Here is an 18513-nt window from a genome sequence, read left to right as displayed (position 1 = left end):
AGAAGAGATCAAGGAATGAATTTCTACTAGGTATTATTTAAACTGGTAATTTCATTCATTCACAAGCAATTGGATTCATGACTTAATGCCAATTTAGTAGGAACATGTGTACCAACCTAAGAAATGCTTAACCAAATTATTTGTTGTGTCATAGCAGGAACACATTTGTAAGTCTCAGCTAGAGCTGCCTATAAAATTTAGAAAGTATCAAGCACTAAGTACCAAGCGAACCACAAAACCAGCTGTTATAATCAGAAATACCATAACACTTTTTTGGACACAAGGTGATTTAAGGCTTTTTGCAATAATATGAAAGTGGATGGGAAAATGCATTATAAACAATAACATACATTTAAACTGATCTGAAACTGTCTGTACAAAATGATTAAGAAAGTAGTTAAAATATACACAAGAGGAAATGGTTTAAATAAGAAAAAGTGATGGAATCAACCTAAAAGGATCTTGTGAACACTATGTCTGCAATCATAACAGTAATCACAAATACATGTGCATTCCAGCAAAGATCCCTTACATTTTATCTCAGTAAATAGCATTAATGCCAGCTAAAAGGAAGAGGAAACTTATAAATTCTTCCACCACCTGATGAATCAGTAACTCCAGAAATAACTGAACACCACGTCAAAGACACTAAGGCAAGACACATAATGTATTCCATGTGGGAACTGCAATAGACAGCAAGGAACAAGGCCACAAGTCGGCTTAATATATATTTATGAGGCACCATATGCCAGGGTCTGTGGCTCTTTCCGCAAGAAACCTAATGTAAGTTATTAACCGATATACTTTAACAAAACCAGCAGGTTACTACAAACAAAATGTAATAATTAACATTCATTGCAGCCTTAAAAACTTACTGAAGTTGAGAATTGTGAGGGATCAGCAATGAAAAGGGTAAGCAGCTTCAAGTTCCTCGGCATCAACATCTCAGATGATCTATCCTGGGCTCAACACATTAATGCAATCATGAAGAAGACACACTAATGGCTATACTTCATTCAGAGTTTGAAGAGATTTGGTATGTCAGCAAAAACTTGTAAATTTCTACAGGTGTACTGTGGAGATCATTCAGACTAGCTGCATCACTGCCTAGTATGGAGGCTCCAATGCACAGGATCAAGAGAGGCTGCAGAGAGCTCTAGGCATCATGGGCACTAGCCTCTCCACTGCTGAAAACATCTTTAAAAGATGGTGCTTCAAGAAGGCAGCATTTTCATTAATAACCCTCACCATCCGATGCCTGCCCTCTTCTCATTACTACCATTAGGAGAATGAAGATGGACACTCAACATTTTAGAATGTCATCTTCCTTACTTCCTGCCCCCATCAAATTTCTCAGCAGCCTATGAATTCATGAACACTCTTTCATTCTTCCTCTTGCAATTTTTTTTGCCCATGAGACCATGGATTTGCGCCGTGGAAGGTTTCCAGGGCGCAGGCCTGTGCAAGGTTGTATGGAAGACCAGCAGTTGCCCATGCTGCAAGTCTCCCCTCTCCACGCCACCGACGTTGTCCAAGGGAAGGGCATTAGGACCCATACAGCTTGGCACTGGTGTCATCACAGAGCAGTGCCTTGCTCAAGGCCACACACACTGCCTCAGCTAAGGCTTGAACTAGCGACCTTCAAATCACTAGACGAACACCTTAACCACTTGGCCACGCGCCAACTTTTGCAATATTTCTTACTTTAACTAATAGTTCATTTGTGTTGCACTGTTCTGGTGCCACAACAAATGTGACACATGTCAGTGATAATAAACCTGACTCTGAGAGAAAAGTTCAAAGTACATTTATTATCGAAGTATTTATACCGTATACAACCTTCAGATCTGTCTTCTTGCAGGCAGCCACAAGACGAAGAAACACAATGGAACTCCATTAAAAAAACCCACACAACAAAGACCATGGAACACCCAACGTCTGGAAAAGAACAAATTGTGCAAACAATTGAAAAGTGAACAAACCACACAGACATGAACATGAACCGCAGAGTCCCGGAAAGTGAGTCCATGGTCACGGAGCCAGTTCCAGGCTGAGGTGAGTGAAACCGATTGCTGCAGGCCACGGCTACGGAGCCAGTTCAACGATGAGGCCAGTGCTGATGGTTGCAGGCCGCAGCTGCTGGGTGATTTCAGCGCTGGAGTGACTTGAACAAATCGCGCAAATAATAAGAAAAAGTAAACAAAACACATGGAACATGAACTGCAGAGTCCCCGAAACAGAGTCCACAGCTGCAGAGCCAATTCAGCACTGAGGCGATCAAAGCCAGTCCAGAAGTCCGATGTCTGCAGGGCAACAACTGCTCCCAAACCTGGCAAAGCGAGGGCCAAGACTCCTGCACCTCCCGCTCAATTGTAGTAGCGGGAGGAGAGGAAGGCAGGTCAAACACAGGCAGACAGTGCTGAGCACCTGTTAATTTTTCCCTCTCATCCTCCACAATTTTAATCTTGCTCAATGCTTCAATCAGTGCGGATAATGGAGTCTCCAATAAACTAAACCAAAATATTTCAGCATTGCAAGGCAGTACACTTGAACTCTAATATCTTAAAGGTGGTCTTTGGTTCCATTTCACTGAGGATTACTGTTGCATTGCAGAAATGGAAAATAATTGTTCTGGCCAGTCGTATTAGGGCAATCTTAGTAGCAGCAAGCACAACCTCCTATTCAGTTCTACTGTGTTAGAAGCTACATTGTAAGGGAATGAAATGGCTTGATGTCTGATCTCAGTTTGGTCACAGAAAATAAACGAATCCAGTTAAATTTGTTGTTACCAATTTAATAGAGGTAAAGAATTAGTTCCAAAATACATTTAAATGGATTTAAATTTACAGTACCAAGTAGAAAAATTAGTTAAAACACAGGGTTATAAGACAGTGTTACAATTATACAAAAGTCTATATATTGTTAATGTACATAAGCAGTTTTTAAAAAAATCAGGTGGCAGATTAAACATCAAGGCAATAATCTTGATCTTTCTTTCTTTACATTTTGATTTAAAATGGAGATGTCAATGTTTGGAAACAATATTAATGAGGGAATATAGTGCTGATGAATTCCCCATTTTTCACCAGCATTCCTTTGGCTTATTGATCAGACAACCTACACAAAATATTTCCCAACAAGTTTGGCTTTGAAGCTTATGCAAAGCCCCAGTTAGAAAGATATACTTAGGAAGGCAGCTTAAAGTAGAAAACAATATTTTAATTAAGATGAAAAACTATATGCAATATTTCTATGTAGTATTACTCCCAGCAAATAGGATTATTTTTAGCAAATCACCAAGAAAAAAAACAATTAGATCTCAGGTCAATGCAATATACTGGGAATATTATTAATTTTAGAAGAGCACTAATGTGGTTTAGTAAATTAATTAAACATTGGTAATGGGAAGGAGCGTTAAAACAGAATAAGTTGGGGTATAGTCAAGCAAAGATGCCATATGCATAAGGAAGAACCAATTGATAAGTTAGGATGAATCTCATGCAATACAAAAATAATAATTTGGACAAATAAATTCTCTGTACATTTTAACATTTTGTTACAGTGTCAAGTAACTCGTACTTGAATCACTAAGTGCCCAATCATAAAATGGGTGAATGTTCAGATACTATTGAATATGGTGCCAAGAATTTTAATTTCTTTCCCAATGCACCTCACAGTACTTTGATAGCATTATTGATGAAAGGAAGGCAATCAGTCAAAGTCTTGGAAAAAGGTTTAAAAAAAATCCCCGAGTCATACACCATCCGGCAGCTTCATGATTTTGTTAATAAAGCACATCCCATTTAGTAAATTGTACAGTTGGCTGAGGAATACTGAGTACACTTGAAGTTGTTTGTTGATTCAGTATAACCTGAAACTTTGTCTAGGCCACTACCTGGAAAACATTTAAAAAAAAGAAACCAAATGATTAGTATACCTTTTAATAACATCAACTTATGTACTACCATTTATTTTCAGGCTTACCTTCAATAAGATTATGCAAGTTGCAGTAGTTGGTACCATGGTCAAAGACTGCGTACCATAGTTCAGAAACAGAGAATCCCTGGAATAAGAATGGGTTGTATTGTTAATAATTACACTTATCTATTGAGATGTTCCAACAACCAATGATCTAATTTTAAGGACTTTTTATCTTGTTATTTCATGCTCTCACTATTTATTACTATGTATTTATATTTGCATTTGCACAGTTTGTCCTATGTACTCTGCTTGATCTTTCATTGACCCTGTTATAATTACTATTCTATAGAACTGCTGATTAAGCCCACAAGAAAACGAGTCTCTGAGTTGTATGTGGTGACATTTACGTACTCATAAGAAATTTTACTTTGAACTTTGAACATTCTAACTTCCTTTCAGATGAGAGGAAGAAACTATTTATTTAAACAAACTTAGATAAATTATAAAATTATGTAGTGCATCATTAGCTCAAGGTGATTGAATTAGAAAAAATACCAAGTGCATCCTACTGACAACACAGTAAGAGGGAGCACTTTCATCAGAAGGATTGTTATGGTTCAAGAAAGTAGCCTACCATTGACACAAAAATTCTGCAGGTGCTGGAAATCCAAAGCAACACACACAAAATGCTGGAGAAACTCTGCAGGTCAGGCAGCGCCCATGGAAATGAATAAGCAGTTCCGCCAGTATTTTGTTAGTAGCTTATCATTGCCTAAATGCGAGGAATTAAGGCCAGGTAAAAAATACTGGTCCTGCTCATAAAATGATTATAGTGCAAATGTTATTGGAATAACAATCTAGAGGTTTCAAATGTTAAACTCAAGAACGTGAATTTAAATCCCATGATGGAAGCTTGAATTTTGCTTTCTGAATTATAAAAAGCTTCCAGTGAGATAAGCCAAAGTTCAAAGTAAAATTTAATATCAGAATACATAAATGTCACCACATAAAACCCTCAGATTATTTTTTTTGTAGGCATACTTAGCTATCTATAGAACAGACACTGTAAACATTGGGAACTATAAACAAACTGTGCAAGTGCAGATAATAAGCAGCAAGAAATAACAAGCATGAACTAACAAGATAAAAGAGTCCTTAAATCCCATTTTGTTCAAGAGTCTGATGATTGAGGGGCAGTAACTGTCTTGAACCTGGTGGTGCAAGTCCTGAGGCTCCTGTACCTTCGACCCGATGGCAGTAGCAAGAGCCTGGCCTGGGGAGTGAGGATGTTTGATGATGGATGCTGGATGCTGGCAATGTTTCATGTAGATGTGCTCAATGGTTGGGAGCATTTTACCCGTGATGTACTGGGCTGATTCCACTACCTTTGCAGGATCTTCCGCTCAAAAGTATTGGTGTTCCCATACCAGGCTAAAATGCAGCCAGTCAGCACACTTTCCACCACACACCTGTAGAAGCCTGCCAAGGTTTTTGATGCCATGCCAAATCTATGCAGACTCCTGAGAAAGTAAAGGCTTTTTAAGTGTCAGACAAGTTCCCTCTTGTGGTCATGTATGTGTGAAGGTACTGGAGTTAAGTAGAATTGTAATTGACATTATCAAATGTACTGAGATACAGGGAAAAGTGTCTCACATACAATTCATACATATCAAATCATCACATGGTTCATTAGGGTAGAACAAGTTAAAACAATAACAATGCAGAATAAAGTGTAACAACTACAGAGAAAGTGCAGTGCCCAAGATTTAAGAGTCAAACAATCATAAGGGAAGTAGTGAGTGGATTTGCAGGGAGCAGCTTGCAATGAATTGCCACACTTCAGTGCCATCTTGTTCGAAAACAAAAAGAGAGGTCTTAAATAAATACATCTCATCTATCTTTTACCATGAATGTCGTGAAAGCTAGAGGATTCAGGGAAGAGAACAATGTGGTTCTGAAGGGGAGATATATTGGCTGTCCAGATGCAGATCCCTGGGGTCTGACCAAGTATATCCTAGGACACTGAGAGACAAAACAGAAGAAATTACTTCATCCCTGGTGGATGATATCTCTACCTTCCTTGGCCACCAGTGAGGTACCAGAAGGCTGGAGGATGGATAATGCTGTGCCTAATTTAAGAAGGGCTACAAGATCAAGCCAGGTAATTATAGAGCAGTGAGCCTAACATCAGGGTGAGAAAGTTACTGGAAGGGGTTCTGAAAGACTGCGTCTATTTGCATTGGAAGGGCAAAGGGTGAATAGGAAGACTCATCCTGGCTTTGTGCTTGGGAATTGAGTCTCACAAATTTTATGAAGTTTTATTTTAAGAAGAGGTATCCAAGAGAACGGATGAGGATAGGTTTATACATGTTGTCTCCGGACAACATACAAAATCAGCTAGGTGAAAGAAGTCAGAAAGTGGTAGTAGAGGGTTATTACCCAGATTCGAGGCCTCTAAGTTGTGGTGTGCCACAAGGATCTGTGCTGGGTCCTCTGTTGTTTGTAAGCTGTAGAACAGAGAGACCTACTAGTACAAGTACATAGTTTCCAAAGTAGCGACACCGTTAAACAAGGTGGTAAAGAAGCATTGGAAATGTGTACATCATGAGGGGCATAGATAAGGTGAGTGGTTATAGACTTTGTCCTGGGAAGGTAGAGTTTATTCATTTCATGCAAGAGGGAATTACAAGCTGCCAGAGTGGGCAGTACAATCACAATCTTTAAAAGACATTTGGACAAATTCATGGATAGGAAGAGTTTGGAAAGATATAGACCAAGCGCAAGCAAATGGGACTAACTCAAGAAGGGACCTCAGTAGGCATGGATGATTTTGGATGAAGAGCCTGTTTCTGTGCTGAGTAACTCTAATATACAATAGTCTAGAAGATATTATTCAGTTAATACATGAAATAGTTATCTTTTTTCCAAAAATCTCTATTAAAGACTATTTACCTTGGTGCTCCATAGAGAAATATAATTATATACTCACAGAAACATAGCAGGATTTCTTATCCAAGGAGGAAGTCAGTTTGAATGTAAGATCATCGACATACTTGTGCACTGGAGTTGTGTGCTTAGCCACAATGTAATGTTCATTTGCAGACTTTAGCTGAAGTACAGGGGAAAAGATCAAATGGTAGTTGCTATGTATTAATTCATCGAGAAGAGATTTTAATAAATATGCTTGCAGATTGAATATTTAAATGAATTAGATGATGAACCTGTGGAATTCATTGCCACGGGCAGCTGTGGAGGACAAGTCACGGGGTATATTTGAAGCGAAGACTGAGAGGTTTTTATTCAGCAAGGGCACCAAAGGTTATAGGGAAAAGGCAGGAAAATGGGGTTGAGAGCAAAAATAAATCAGCCATGATAGAATGGCAGAGCAGACTTGATGGCCAAATGGCCTAATTCTGCCTCTATTTCTTATGGTCTTATGGAATTCTTATTAACAAAAATTGAATCTGTCCTACAAAAACCATATTTTCAAACTTAATAAAATTTAATAAAGATATCCTAAAATATTTCATAGTCGCAAAGAATAAATAGCTGTGAAAGCAACACTCTAAATCAAGGCAATTTCAAATTGATTCCATAGTGGGAGACAAAGGATGGATTACCCGATGACTTTTTCTGTATACAAGCTTTTCTTGTTTGCCATTCAGAGATACTAAAAGTGTCCCAGATGTACACAGTACCCATTCTCAAAAGGATACTGACAGATATGCCCACTCTGCATTCATTATATTTGGTGAGAATTAAGGCATGACTCTGTTTTAAACATACTAGAGGGGACCAAGTGTAGTGGAAAAGCGAAATGTGCAGAAGATAGAGAGTCTGCAGAGGGACATAGCTAGTTTAAGTGAGCGGGCAAGGGTCTGGCAAATGGAGCACAATGTTGGTAAATGTGAGGTCATCCACTTTGGAAGGAAAAATGAAAGAGCAGATTATCTGAATGGTAAAAAAAAAATTGCAGCATGCTGCTGTGCAGAGGGGCTTGGGAGTGCTTGTGCATGAATCACAAAAGGTTGGTTTGCAGGTGCAGCGGGCTATCAAGGGGGCAAATGGAATGTTGGCCTTCATTGCTAGAGGGATTGAATTTAAGAGCAGGGAGGTTATGCTGCAACTGTATAGGGTACTAGTGAAGCCGCAGCTGGAGTACTGCGTGCAGTTCTGGTCTCCTTATTTGAAGAAGGGCAAGAAGGGTATACTGTTTTTGGAGGCAGTGCAGAGGAGGTTCACCAGGTTGATTCCAGAGATGAGGAGGTTAGACTATGAGGAGAGATTGAGTTGCCTGGGACTGTACTCACTGGAATTCAGAAGAATGAAAGGAGACCTTATAGAAACATATAAAATTATGAAAAGGATTGTTAAGATAGAGGCAGGAAAATTGCTGCCACTAGTAGGTAAGACTAGAACTAAGGGACATAGCCTCAAGATTCAGGGAAGTAGATTTAGGATGGAGATGAGGAGGAACTGCTTTTCCCACAGAGTGGTAAATCTGTGTAATTCTCTGCCCAATGAAGCAGTGGAGGCTACCTCAGTAAATATATTTAAGATAAGGTTGGATAAATTTTTTGCATAGTAGAGGAATTAAGAGTTATGGGGAAAAGGCAGGTAGGTGGAGATGAGTCCATGGCCAGATCAGCCAAGGACTTATTGAATGGTGGAGCAGGCTCGACGTGCCAGATGGCCTTCTCCTGCTCCTATTTCTTATGTTCTTATACACTACTTGCATGTTAGACAAGATTCAAAATGGCTATAATTCTCAAAAACCATCAACATCTACCCAACAATTGCAAGTTAATAATAGGTACTTGGAATGGAAATGCCATTGGGCAAATAATCGCACAACATAATTATAGAGGGCTTGTAATGAAACAACTGGATCCAAATCTCTGTTCATTCTATCCAAAGACGTCCTACCCCTTCTACCATCCTAAATAAATGTCTAAGTTCATGTATGGCTGTGATGCCTTTCATCAAAACATTACATGTATGCAAGCCAAAGTTTGTTAATCACCTTGAAACCCCTGAACAGTTGCAGATTAGGAAAATGGAAGAAAATTGAGGAAAAAAAGATTTTGTTTTCCATTAAGGGAAGAGAGCATAGACAAACTTACTTTAACGTATAGTGCATAACATATATAACATATATTGTTGACATTTATTCAGTTTAACAATAGAACTTAAATAATCTTTGCATTGTTCTAAGAGATCCATATCTCCTCCAACCCGACATCAGTACTCCTCAGTCTTCGGCTCTTGCTCATCTCCAGCTTTACCCCCTTGAACTCGTGTGTCCAACATCATCTGATAAGCGCAACCTATTTTAACTCAGCCAAATAATATTTTCAACCAAAGCACCCACACCTGGAAATCAAACGACACCGCGTGTCCAATACAGGTTTAAATAACCACAAAGTACAAAAGCTTTAAATAAATCAGGTCATAATCTATCCACATGCTGGGCCACAAAACATTCACTGCAAACCACAAAAGAAAATATCTGAAACTGTTATACATTAAAGTTTCTCAAGGTGGCATCCAGACCACAAAAGACATTTAAGTAATATGCATTTAAAATGTTAGCTGTATTTTCAAGATATACTGTATATGCAATGTTGCTCCTAAAATATAAAGTAACTGTGAAGTAAGGGGGAATGGAGCCAAGTTCAGTAGTGCTTTTGGGGATGTTGTGGAGCCAGAGATAATACTCCCATTCTCACTTCCTGCACACACATCCGATTTAAAAAGAGAGTGGTGGATGCTTACTATGATGCATCCATATCTGGAAAACCCATGGAAAGTTCCACTAAATACAACTCAGCCCAACAGAAGGAACAAAATAGACAATAATACCTCTCCATATTATAACAGAAAACAGGCTACCTGGTCTTAATTGTCTGAATATTTTTCAGAGCCATTTTGCTAATATGTACACATTTTTAGGTATCACAAGGCACAAGCAACTTTTATTTGGTTTTCAATACAGAAAGTGAGCACAACAGTAACCCTCTTCCCCTAAACTGGGCCATTAAAATATAGAATATGGAAGAGAGTTAGGAATAGATTATCATCCCACTGAAGAATAGCAAACAAAATGCAATTTCCAATATGACAAGTAGTAATAGAATACTTTCTTCAAACAAAATTCAGGATTCAGTCATTGAAACAAATGTTACCACCAATATATTTGCACAAAGCTAAGATAGAGGATTTTCAAAGATCCTCTTGCCAAATATCCGGATACACAAGAATGTGGAAGACAATGCCTTTCTAAAATCTGTTTCGAAAACAAAATATACATTAAATGAACTATTTCCAGCAGGAATTAAAGATATGTCAGAAACTGAAATACATTGAAAATGTTTCTGTAAGACTGTTCTTGTATCTAGGTATGCTTTCAGTTCCAACCAGTTCATAAGGATGTTTTATTACACCAAGATTATTACATAAATCCCTGCTGTTATATATCAGTATAATTTTCTCCACTCAGACTACTGGGATTATTCAGATACTTACAGTGTATAAGCATTTTTCTCCTCCATTTGCACAATTGTCAGCAGTTTTCCATTCTTTTATCTGGCTCACTAGCTGCAGATACACAGTATTACAAGAAATCCCAAACGTCCTACAGAATAAAAATCAAACAGAAATAATGTCAATTTCCAAATGCTGTTGGGAACAGACACAGAGAAACAGATGTAGGAATAGGCCATTTTGTCCTTCAAATCTACCTCACCATTTAGCATGACCAGTACCTCAATACCATTTATCATGCCCTCTCTGTAGCCCATAAAGGTTTATGTCTAAGTATCTGTCCATCTCCTTCTTAAATACTAACTCGAATGTGATTTGGCCTCAACTAAAGTTGTTTTCAATATTGTGGTTAACTAGAAAGATAACAAACTAACTAAAATAGGGATGCACGATCAGATGAGGTATTGTAACTACACCATGTGGGAGCTGACAGATCCCATTTTGATTGCTGGTAACCATATCTGCAGCAAGTGTTGCCACTCAAGGAACTCAGGCTCAATGCTGATGATCTAGAATCTGTTCTTCGAATACAGTGATGCATCAGGGAGCGGGAGTGTTAAGGCTGATTTATACTTCTGTGTCAACGCGTCGCTATAAGGTCTGTGTCACCGCAAAGCCGACGCGGAACCCTATGCGAGAGCTTGCGTTGCTGCAACGCGCACCTCTCCCAAAATGCAACCGCACGTCGTGGCAACACAGAACGCGACGACTGTGATTGGTCTGCTTGGTAGCATCGCATGTCATCCTAGCTTCCCATTGGGTGACTGAAGGGCAGGGAAGGAAGTCTGGCTGCAATGTTTTCCATAAAGCTTTACAGACCTCCGAAATTATGGAGGACATATTTCGCACGAAAAAAGACGCTCGCGTCTTGTGGACTCCGAGACTACCATGACAATGAAGCCTTGTGCGGGCAGGTGAGTGCGCATGCGTGACGTGCGCAAATTGTAGAGCAGCGCAGATACACCAACGCACAAGTATAAATGCTCACAATGCCCGTAAGTCACTTGCGTAGGTTACGGCGTCCAGTTCACGCAGAAGTATAGATCAGGCTTTACCTGAAAACTGCTTCAGAAGGCAGTCACACCCATTAGATTAACTATTTGAAATTCAGTCGGTAGCCTGGGATAAGAAGATGTGACTGCAAGTGAGGCAGGTAGGGCTGGAGGAGCCTCCACTCCTGAGTTTGCCCAATAGGTCCAAGGTTGGTGGATGAGAGTGCGGGCAGCTAGAAGGATGAGCAACCAAATCATACTACTGCGATTCAGGGAACCTTTCAAAAGGGGCAAGAGAAGAGAAATATTGCTGTAACTGGGGATCACACAGTCAAGGGAGTTGACACATTTCTCTATCGCAAGGATCGACAGTCTTGAAAGTGGTGTTGTTTCCCTGGTGCCCAGTTTCAGGACATGTCATCTGATCCACAGAGGCAGAATGGGAGAGGATAAGTCCAGTTGTACTGGAAGATGTGAGTACCAATGGTGCAAGAGCAACAAGGAAAGAGGTTCTGCTGAGGGAATTGGAGCAGCTAGGGACTAAATTTAAATGCAGAACCAAGGTGGTAATAATCTCTGGATTGTTACCTGAGCTTCTGCATATTGGCACAGGGTTACGAATATCAGAGTTAAGTATGTGGCTCAAAGATTGGTGTGGGGGAAGTGGGTTCAAATTCATTGGACATTAGCACCAACGTAGGGAAAGGAGAGATGGGCTCACCTGAATCATGCTGGAACCAGGATCCTGGTGAGCTGCATAACTATGGCTGTGGACAGGGCTTAAACTAAATCGTAGTAGGGTAAATTCAACAGCTTGAAAAAGGAAGAATAAAAGGGAAGGAGAGTGCAGGGGAAGTTATGGAAGTCTCCAGAATTGTTTTAAAAATGAAAAGATGTTTAGAAAAGGATAAGAATTTAACTTCCAGTAACATGGAGACAAAATTCAAAAGGGTAGTGAACACAGGACTGAGTATTATATTTGAATGCATGTCAGTATTTGAAATAAAGTGGATGATCTTATAGCGCAGTTAGAGATTGGGAGATATGATGTTATGGGAATCATTGAGTCGTGGATAAAAGATGATCGCAGCTGGAAGCTTAAGATCCAACAATGTACATCATAAAAAAAACAGGACAAGGTGGGCGGATGGGGGGGTCTGATGACTCCAAGTAAAAAAATTAAATCCAATCCTTAGACAAATATGACATAGGATCAGAAGATGCAGATTCCTTGTGGATAGATTAAAGAATTTGCAAGGGGAAAAAGATCCTGATCAGAGTTATACACAGGCCTGCCTCTAAACAGTGGATGGGATAGGGGATAGAAGTAAAAAGGGCAAAGTTATGAAGGTCACAGAGAATTTCAGTACGTAGGTAGATTAGGACTATCAGGTTGGTGAAGGAACTTGCAGAATGCTACAAGAAGTCTTTTTTTTAAAGAGTCGCGTGTGGTTGAGCCATTACAGTCATGCCATGCCAGGAATCAGCAAAAAGCTACACGACATGATGTACTCAGCCCAATACAACACAGCCACAACACTCCGTGTCCTCTGTGGTATCTACAGGAGATGCAGCTTCCAGAAGGCAACATCCAAAGATCCAAAACATCCTGGCCAAGTCATTTTCACACATTTACCACTGGGCTAGAGGTTCAGAAGCCTAAAGTCAAACACGACCAAATTCAAGAGCAACTATTCCCTTCAACAACTCTAATCATACATTGTATTGAGAGATACCACAAGATATAGGAACAGAATTAGGCCATTTGGCCATTGAGTCTACTCTGCCATTTCATCATAGCTAATCCATTTTCCCTCTCAGCCCCAATCTCCTGCCTTTATCTCTTCATGCCCTTACTAATCAAGAATGTATCAACTTCTGCCTTAAATATACCAAATGACTTTTCCTCCACAGCTGCCTATGGCAACAAAATCCACAGATTCACCACTCTATGGCTAAAGAAATTCCACATCTCCATTCTAAAAGGAAGCCCCTCTATTGAGGCTATATCCTCTGGTCTTAGACTCCCTCACCAGAGGAAATATCCTCTCCACATCCACTCTATCAACACCTTTTAACATTCAATATGTTTCAATGAGGTCACTCCTCATTCTACTGAATTCCAACTTAGCAACATTATCACCACTTTGATCACTTTGCATTAAAATGGCTTTTTGCTGTTCTTATTGCATTCTTTCTTGTAAAATTGTAATTTATATTTATCTTTTTCTCGTGAATGCTGCTTACCTGTACTATGTGCCTGTGATGTTGCTTCAGTGTATACATGCAGTTGTGTATAGAACAAAAAACTTGACTTTAAACTTCAATATGGTCTCACCAAAGAAATCAGAACAAATAGACAATAATCAAGGAAATCTACATTATTACAGCAACTTCAGGATGAGGGTCTCTTCAGGAGCAATTACATCAACCTGGCACAAGGTAGAGATCGGCATCAACACAGGGTGCACTATCTCAGTGACCCTGTTCTCCCTAGCCATGAACATGTTCACTAAGTCTGCTGAACCAGAGTGCAGAGGGCCCAGAATGAATTCCGCTCAATGGCAACCACCTATCAGGGCATTCATGGATGACCTCACAGTCACCACGGAATCAGTCCCAGGCTGCCAGAGGATTCTGCAAGGGCTTGAAAAGCTGGTGGAGTGGGCCCGGATGAGTTTCAAACCTGCCAAATCAAGATCGATGGTGCTGAGGAAAGGGAAGGTGGAGAACAAGTTCCGGTTCAGCATCGCAGGCACAGCCATCCCAACCATCACAGAAAAGCCAGTCAAAAGCTTAGGCAAAGATTTTGACGGCTCTTTAAGGGACACAACATCCATCCAGGCAACCTGCACCGAGTTGGATGGCTGGCTGAAATCTGTGGACAAGTCTGGCCTACCTGGGAAGTTTAAAGCCTGGGTGTATCAGCATGGCATTCTTCCCAGAATCCTGTGGCCCCTCCTCGTCTATGCAGTTCCGATCTCGACAGTCGAGACCTTAGAGAGGAGGGTTAGCAACCACCTCAGGAGATGGCTGGGGCTGCCAAAGAGCCTGAGCAGCATCGCACTCTATGGACACCACAACAAACTGCAACTGCCATTCAAATCCTTGGAGGAAGAATTCAAGGTAACAAGAGCCAGAGAAGTGCTACAGTATAGGGACTCAAGTGACCCGAAGGTGGCTAGAGCAGGGATCCAACTAAGTACTGGCAGGAAGTGGAGGGCAGAGGAAGCCGTTCAGGAGGCAGAGGTGAGGCTGCGTCACAGGAGGCTGGTGGGAGTGGTCACACGAGGCCGAGCTGGGCTAGGATCCTTTCCAACTCTCCAAATGGATACCAGAGGGAAGGAAAGGCGTCGTCTAGTTCAGAAGGAGGTGAGAGCAGTCGTGGAGGAGGTGAGAGCCTGCAAGGTGGTGGGAATGAAGCAACAGGGAGCTTGGACAAGATGGGAGAATGCGGTTGAGAGGAAAGTGACCTGGGCTGATCTTTGGAAAGCCGCACCACACCGCATCCAATTTCTCATCCAGGCAGTGTACGATGTGCTTCCAAGCCCATCAAACCTGCACACATGGGGCAAGGCAGAGTCATCTGCGTGCCCACTGTGCTCCAAGCGATGAACCCTGGAGCACATTCTCAGCGGCTGTGCAAGGGCACTTGGTGAGGGACGGTACAGGTGGAGGCATGATCAGGTCCTGAAGACCATCGCTGAAGCCGTCAGCGAAGGAGTTGAGTGAGCAAGGCAGTCCCGATCCTCCAAGCAAACCATTGCCTTTGTCAGAGCTGGGGAGCAGCCAATACCTGCCAAAAGAACATCTGCAGGCATTCTGACCTCTGCAAGGGACTGGCAGCTGTTGGTGGACCTCGAAGGGCAGCTTAAGTTCCCCAACCATATCGCAGCCACTACCCAGCAACCAGACATTGCCCTAGTGTCTGAGTCGACTAAGCAAGTGGTGCTGCTGGAGCTGACAGTCGCATGGGAAGATAGCTTGGAAGAGGCCTTTGAAAGGAAGCTCTCCAAGTACGCAGGACTGGTCAGCAACTGTCAGCAGGCTGGATGGAGAACGAGGTGTCTCCCAGTGGAGGTTGGTTGTAGGGGATTCGTAGTCCATTCTTTAGTTAGAGCCTTCAGCATTTTGGGCATCAAGGGAGAGAGGAAGAGGAGAGCCATCCACAGTACCACCGATGCGGCAGAGAGGGCCTCAAGATGGCTGTGGCTCAAAAGAGGGGAGCCATGGAGTCATAAGTAGCTAGCCATCTGGACACAAGCTAGGGTCTGATCAGCCCCGGCTGGGTCACCTGGAGGAGGTTGTATGATGTTGAAAGACCTGAAATACCCGATGATTCCAGGAGCATCACTGAAGATGTGTCCAGAAGCATCAATAGATGTATGTACACAGCTGCCAATAAACTCAAAACCTCTTGGAATAGAAGCCAACGCAATTTATGCCTCCCTAATAATTTGCCTATGGGGAATATTGTGCAGCGATATCCAGGTCACTTTACACAACAATATTTCTGAATCTATCACTATTAGAGTACTATTCCACCTACCAAAGTGACAAACTTCACATTAAATGTATATTATGCTGCATCTGCCATATATCTGCCCATTTACTCAGGGTGTTTAAATAGCTTGACACTTTTTACATCCTCCTCACCATTCATAAACCAACTCAGTTTGATGTTACATGTTTCATTCATTACCCTGATCTTTGATAATCTTTGTGAATAGCTGGGCCCAAATTTTAATCTTTGCTGTATCCCACAAGTCATCAAGAAAATCCAATGTATTCCCAGTTATCCAACTGTCAACTAAATTTTAGTCTGTGCTAATCTAATCTGACATGCTTTAATTCTGCACACTAATAACATGTGGAAATTGATTAAAGCCATTTCAAAAATCCAAATGCACATCATCAACATTCTCAATTTTTTTTGCTCTGCCAGTTTTATCCATAGAACACTCTAGTAAATTTGTCAAAAAATTCTGTCAGCAATCTAAAATGCCTTTGTTTAATCCTTTTGATATTTTAGGTGACAAGCCTTTACATCCTTTCTAACAGACTGGGATTTTCTCTACTACCTTTATACCTGGATAACCCAGTAATTACCAGTTCTATCGCTTTTTTTTAAATAGTGGGGCTACCTTTGCTTCTCCCACCACTCACCCTGCAGAAACTTTTCCAGATTCTATAGCATTGTGGAAGATTAAACCAATGCATCTAATACTTTCATGGCTTCCTCTTTTAGCACTCTGCACTGGAAATTAAGAGGCCCTGGGAATTTATTGACTTTCAATACCAAATGTTTAATTACATCCTTTAGTTAATACTAATTTCGTGAGACAACTTGTAAAGCGTTTCTGAGAAATTGTTTGTAACTGTATCTTTAATGAACCCTCTTAATCCACTGATACCTTTATAATTTCCTGTGTTTGCCTTTAGGACTTCGGTTTCGAATTGAGCTACTTTACATCTTCATGTTCTATGAGCTGTGGTCATACTCCCGTAATCAAAACTCCTTGACGCCTTCAAAGTAAATCGCAATGTAAATTTTCTGCAATGTAGATTGTCGTTTCTCAAATATACAGATATAACATTGCTCCCGCCATTCTCAGTTTACCTAGTTATACAATCGTTATACTGTACTTACATACACTTTCATACTTGCAATATGCCGTACTACCTACCATTCAACCCTGCACTGTGCATGTAAAGGTCCACTCGCGATGCTTGGGAAGGCACCGAGCAACAAAAAAGCCACCAGGACAGACCTCCAGCTCCGAGTCCCCATCACTATCGCCGCCGTCCGCGATCCCATGGCAGGTCACGCGCGCCCCAAAACTCGCGGCGTTGGGAGGCGGTACTTCTTGTAAACTTTAACGGGGATTGGCAGACCGACATAAAGTGTATTACCGCCATCTACTGAAGTGGTGTGTGGAGCAAAGAGACAGGAAGTATACCCACTAATCCCACTCTCCTCCCAAAAGAAACTCAAATAATATTAAAAGGTCTAATGTTTTTCAGAAAGTCAAATACGCACTTCTATACACTGGGATGGCAGTGATATCCTAACCAACTTTTCCATGTTAAACTGTGTCTGTCCTAAAGATCTCAATTTAGCAATTAGGAGTCTCCTTTGCACCTCATAGGATCTGCATTCAAACAATGAATTGCACTGTTTCTTGACGAGTGCACTCCCTCCGAATGCCCGTATCATGTATTAATTCTGAATAGGGAAGTATTCAACCAAGCATATCCAAATGTGTAAGTGTAACTTCTTCCCTGCAGTCATACCCATCTCCCAATTGAGTTCCCACGGTCCTCTTGATTTTGTATAAGGACTCCTTCCTTTTCCTTACCCCAACGCTGTTGCCACAGTGATTGAATTGACTTTTTAAATTATGGCTTTATGCAAAGGCACCTCTACATTTACATCCTTATTTTCAAGTGATTGCTTGGCTAGAATGTCTGCCACCCTGTTTCCTTCAGTCCCAACATGGGCTGAGACCCGTTAGAAAGGGATACACAAGTCTAGACCCTGCAGCCTCAGTGGATGGTGTCCATTGTCAAGAAGAATAGCCTGTGGTTTGAAATACCTATCTTAATATATGTGAAAGCAGAGAATGAATCAGAGCACAGAAGTACATATTTTGGGCATACTTCTTTGACCCATTCCAAGGTTAAAATGATAGCAACCATCTCAGTTCTGTTGCTTTATCTGATTTTTTTTTGCTTTGTAGTCACCTGAAAGTTTGGAAAACAAACAGAAGCACCTGAATGACCTGTCGATCTTTTCGACCATCTGTATAGATACGTAAGAAACTCTAATATTTGCCTTGGATATATTGCTGAACCACTGATATACAATCAATCTTCATCTTGATCTTTTCTTGAGGGCAAATACGCACAGCCCAGCATAGGCAAAAGGTAAAACCATGGATGAGTGACAGAAAAAGGTGCACTAAGACCATATTCCGCATTAGACAACCCAAGATTTTTCACCCATCCACCCAAAACTGAAGACCTTACAAATGACATGCTCCCAGCACTCTACTAA

At 41.0% G+C, this 18513-nt stretch overlaps 1 protein-coding gene across 1 annotated transcript; it reads right to left on the bottom strand.

The window, feature by feature from the left end:
• Nucleotides 1-2778: 2778 nt before the first annotated feature.
• LOC140194761 (uncharacterized) lies at nucleotides 2779-17285 on the bottom strand. Its single transcript, XM_072252032.1, has 5 exons — nucleotides 17144-17285; nucleotides 10447-10555; nucleotides 6911-7030; nucleotides 3985-4063; nucleotides 2779-3895 (listed from the first exon to the last, which is right to left on the bottom strand). Exons 1-5 carry the CDS (start codon nucleotides 17272-17274, stop codon nucleotides 3804-3806), a joined length of 531 nt encoding a protein of 176 aa, XP_072108133.1. The 5' UTR covers nucleotides 17275-17285; the 3' UTR covers nucleotides 2779-3803.
• Nucleotides 17286-18513: the final 1228 nt, after the last annotated feature.

Source organism: Mobula birostris, chromosome 3 (assembly GCF_030028105.1).
Source record: "Mobula birostris isolate sMobBir1 chromosome 3, sMobBir1.hap1, whole genome shotgun sequence".
In the NCBI taxonomy this organism is placed as follows: domain Eukaryota; kingdom Metazoa; phylum Chordata; class Chondrichthyes; order Myliobatiformes; family Myliobatidae; genus Mobula; species Mobula birostris.
The sequence above is the reverse complement of the archived record's forward strand: the minus strand, read 5'-3'. Positions and strand labels throughout refer to the sequence as shown.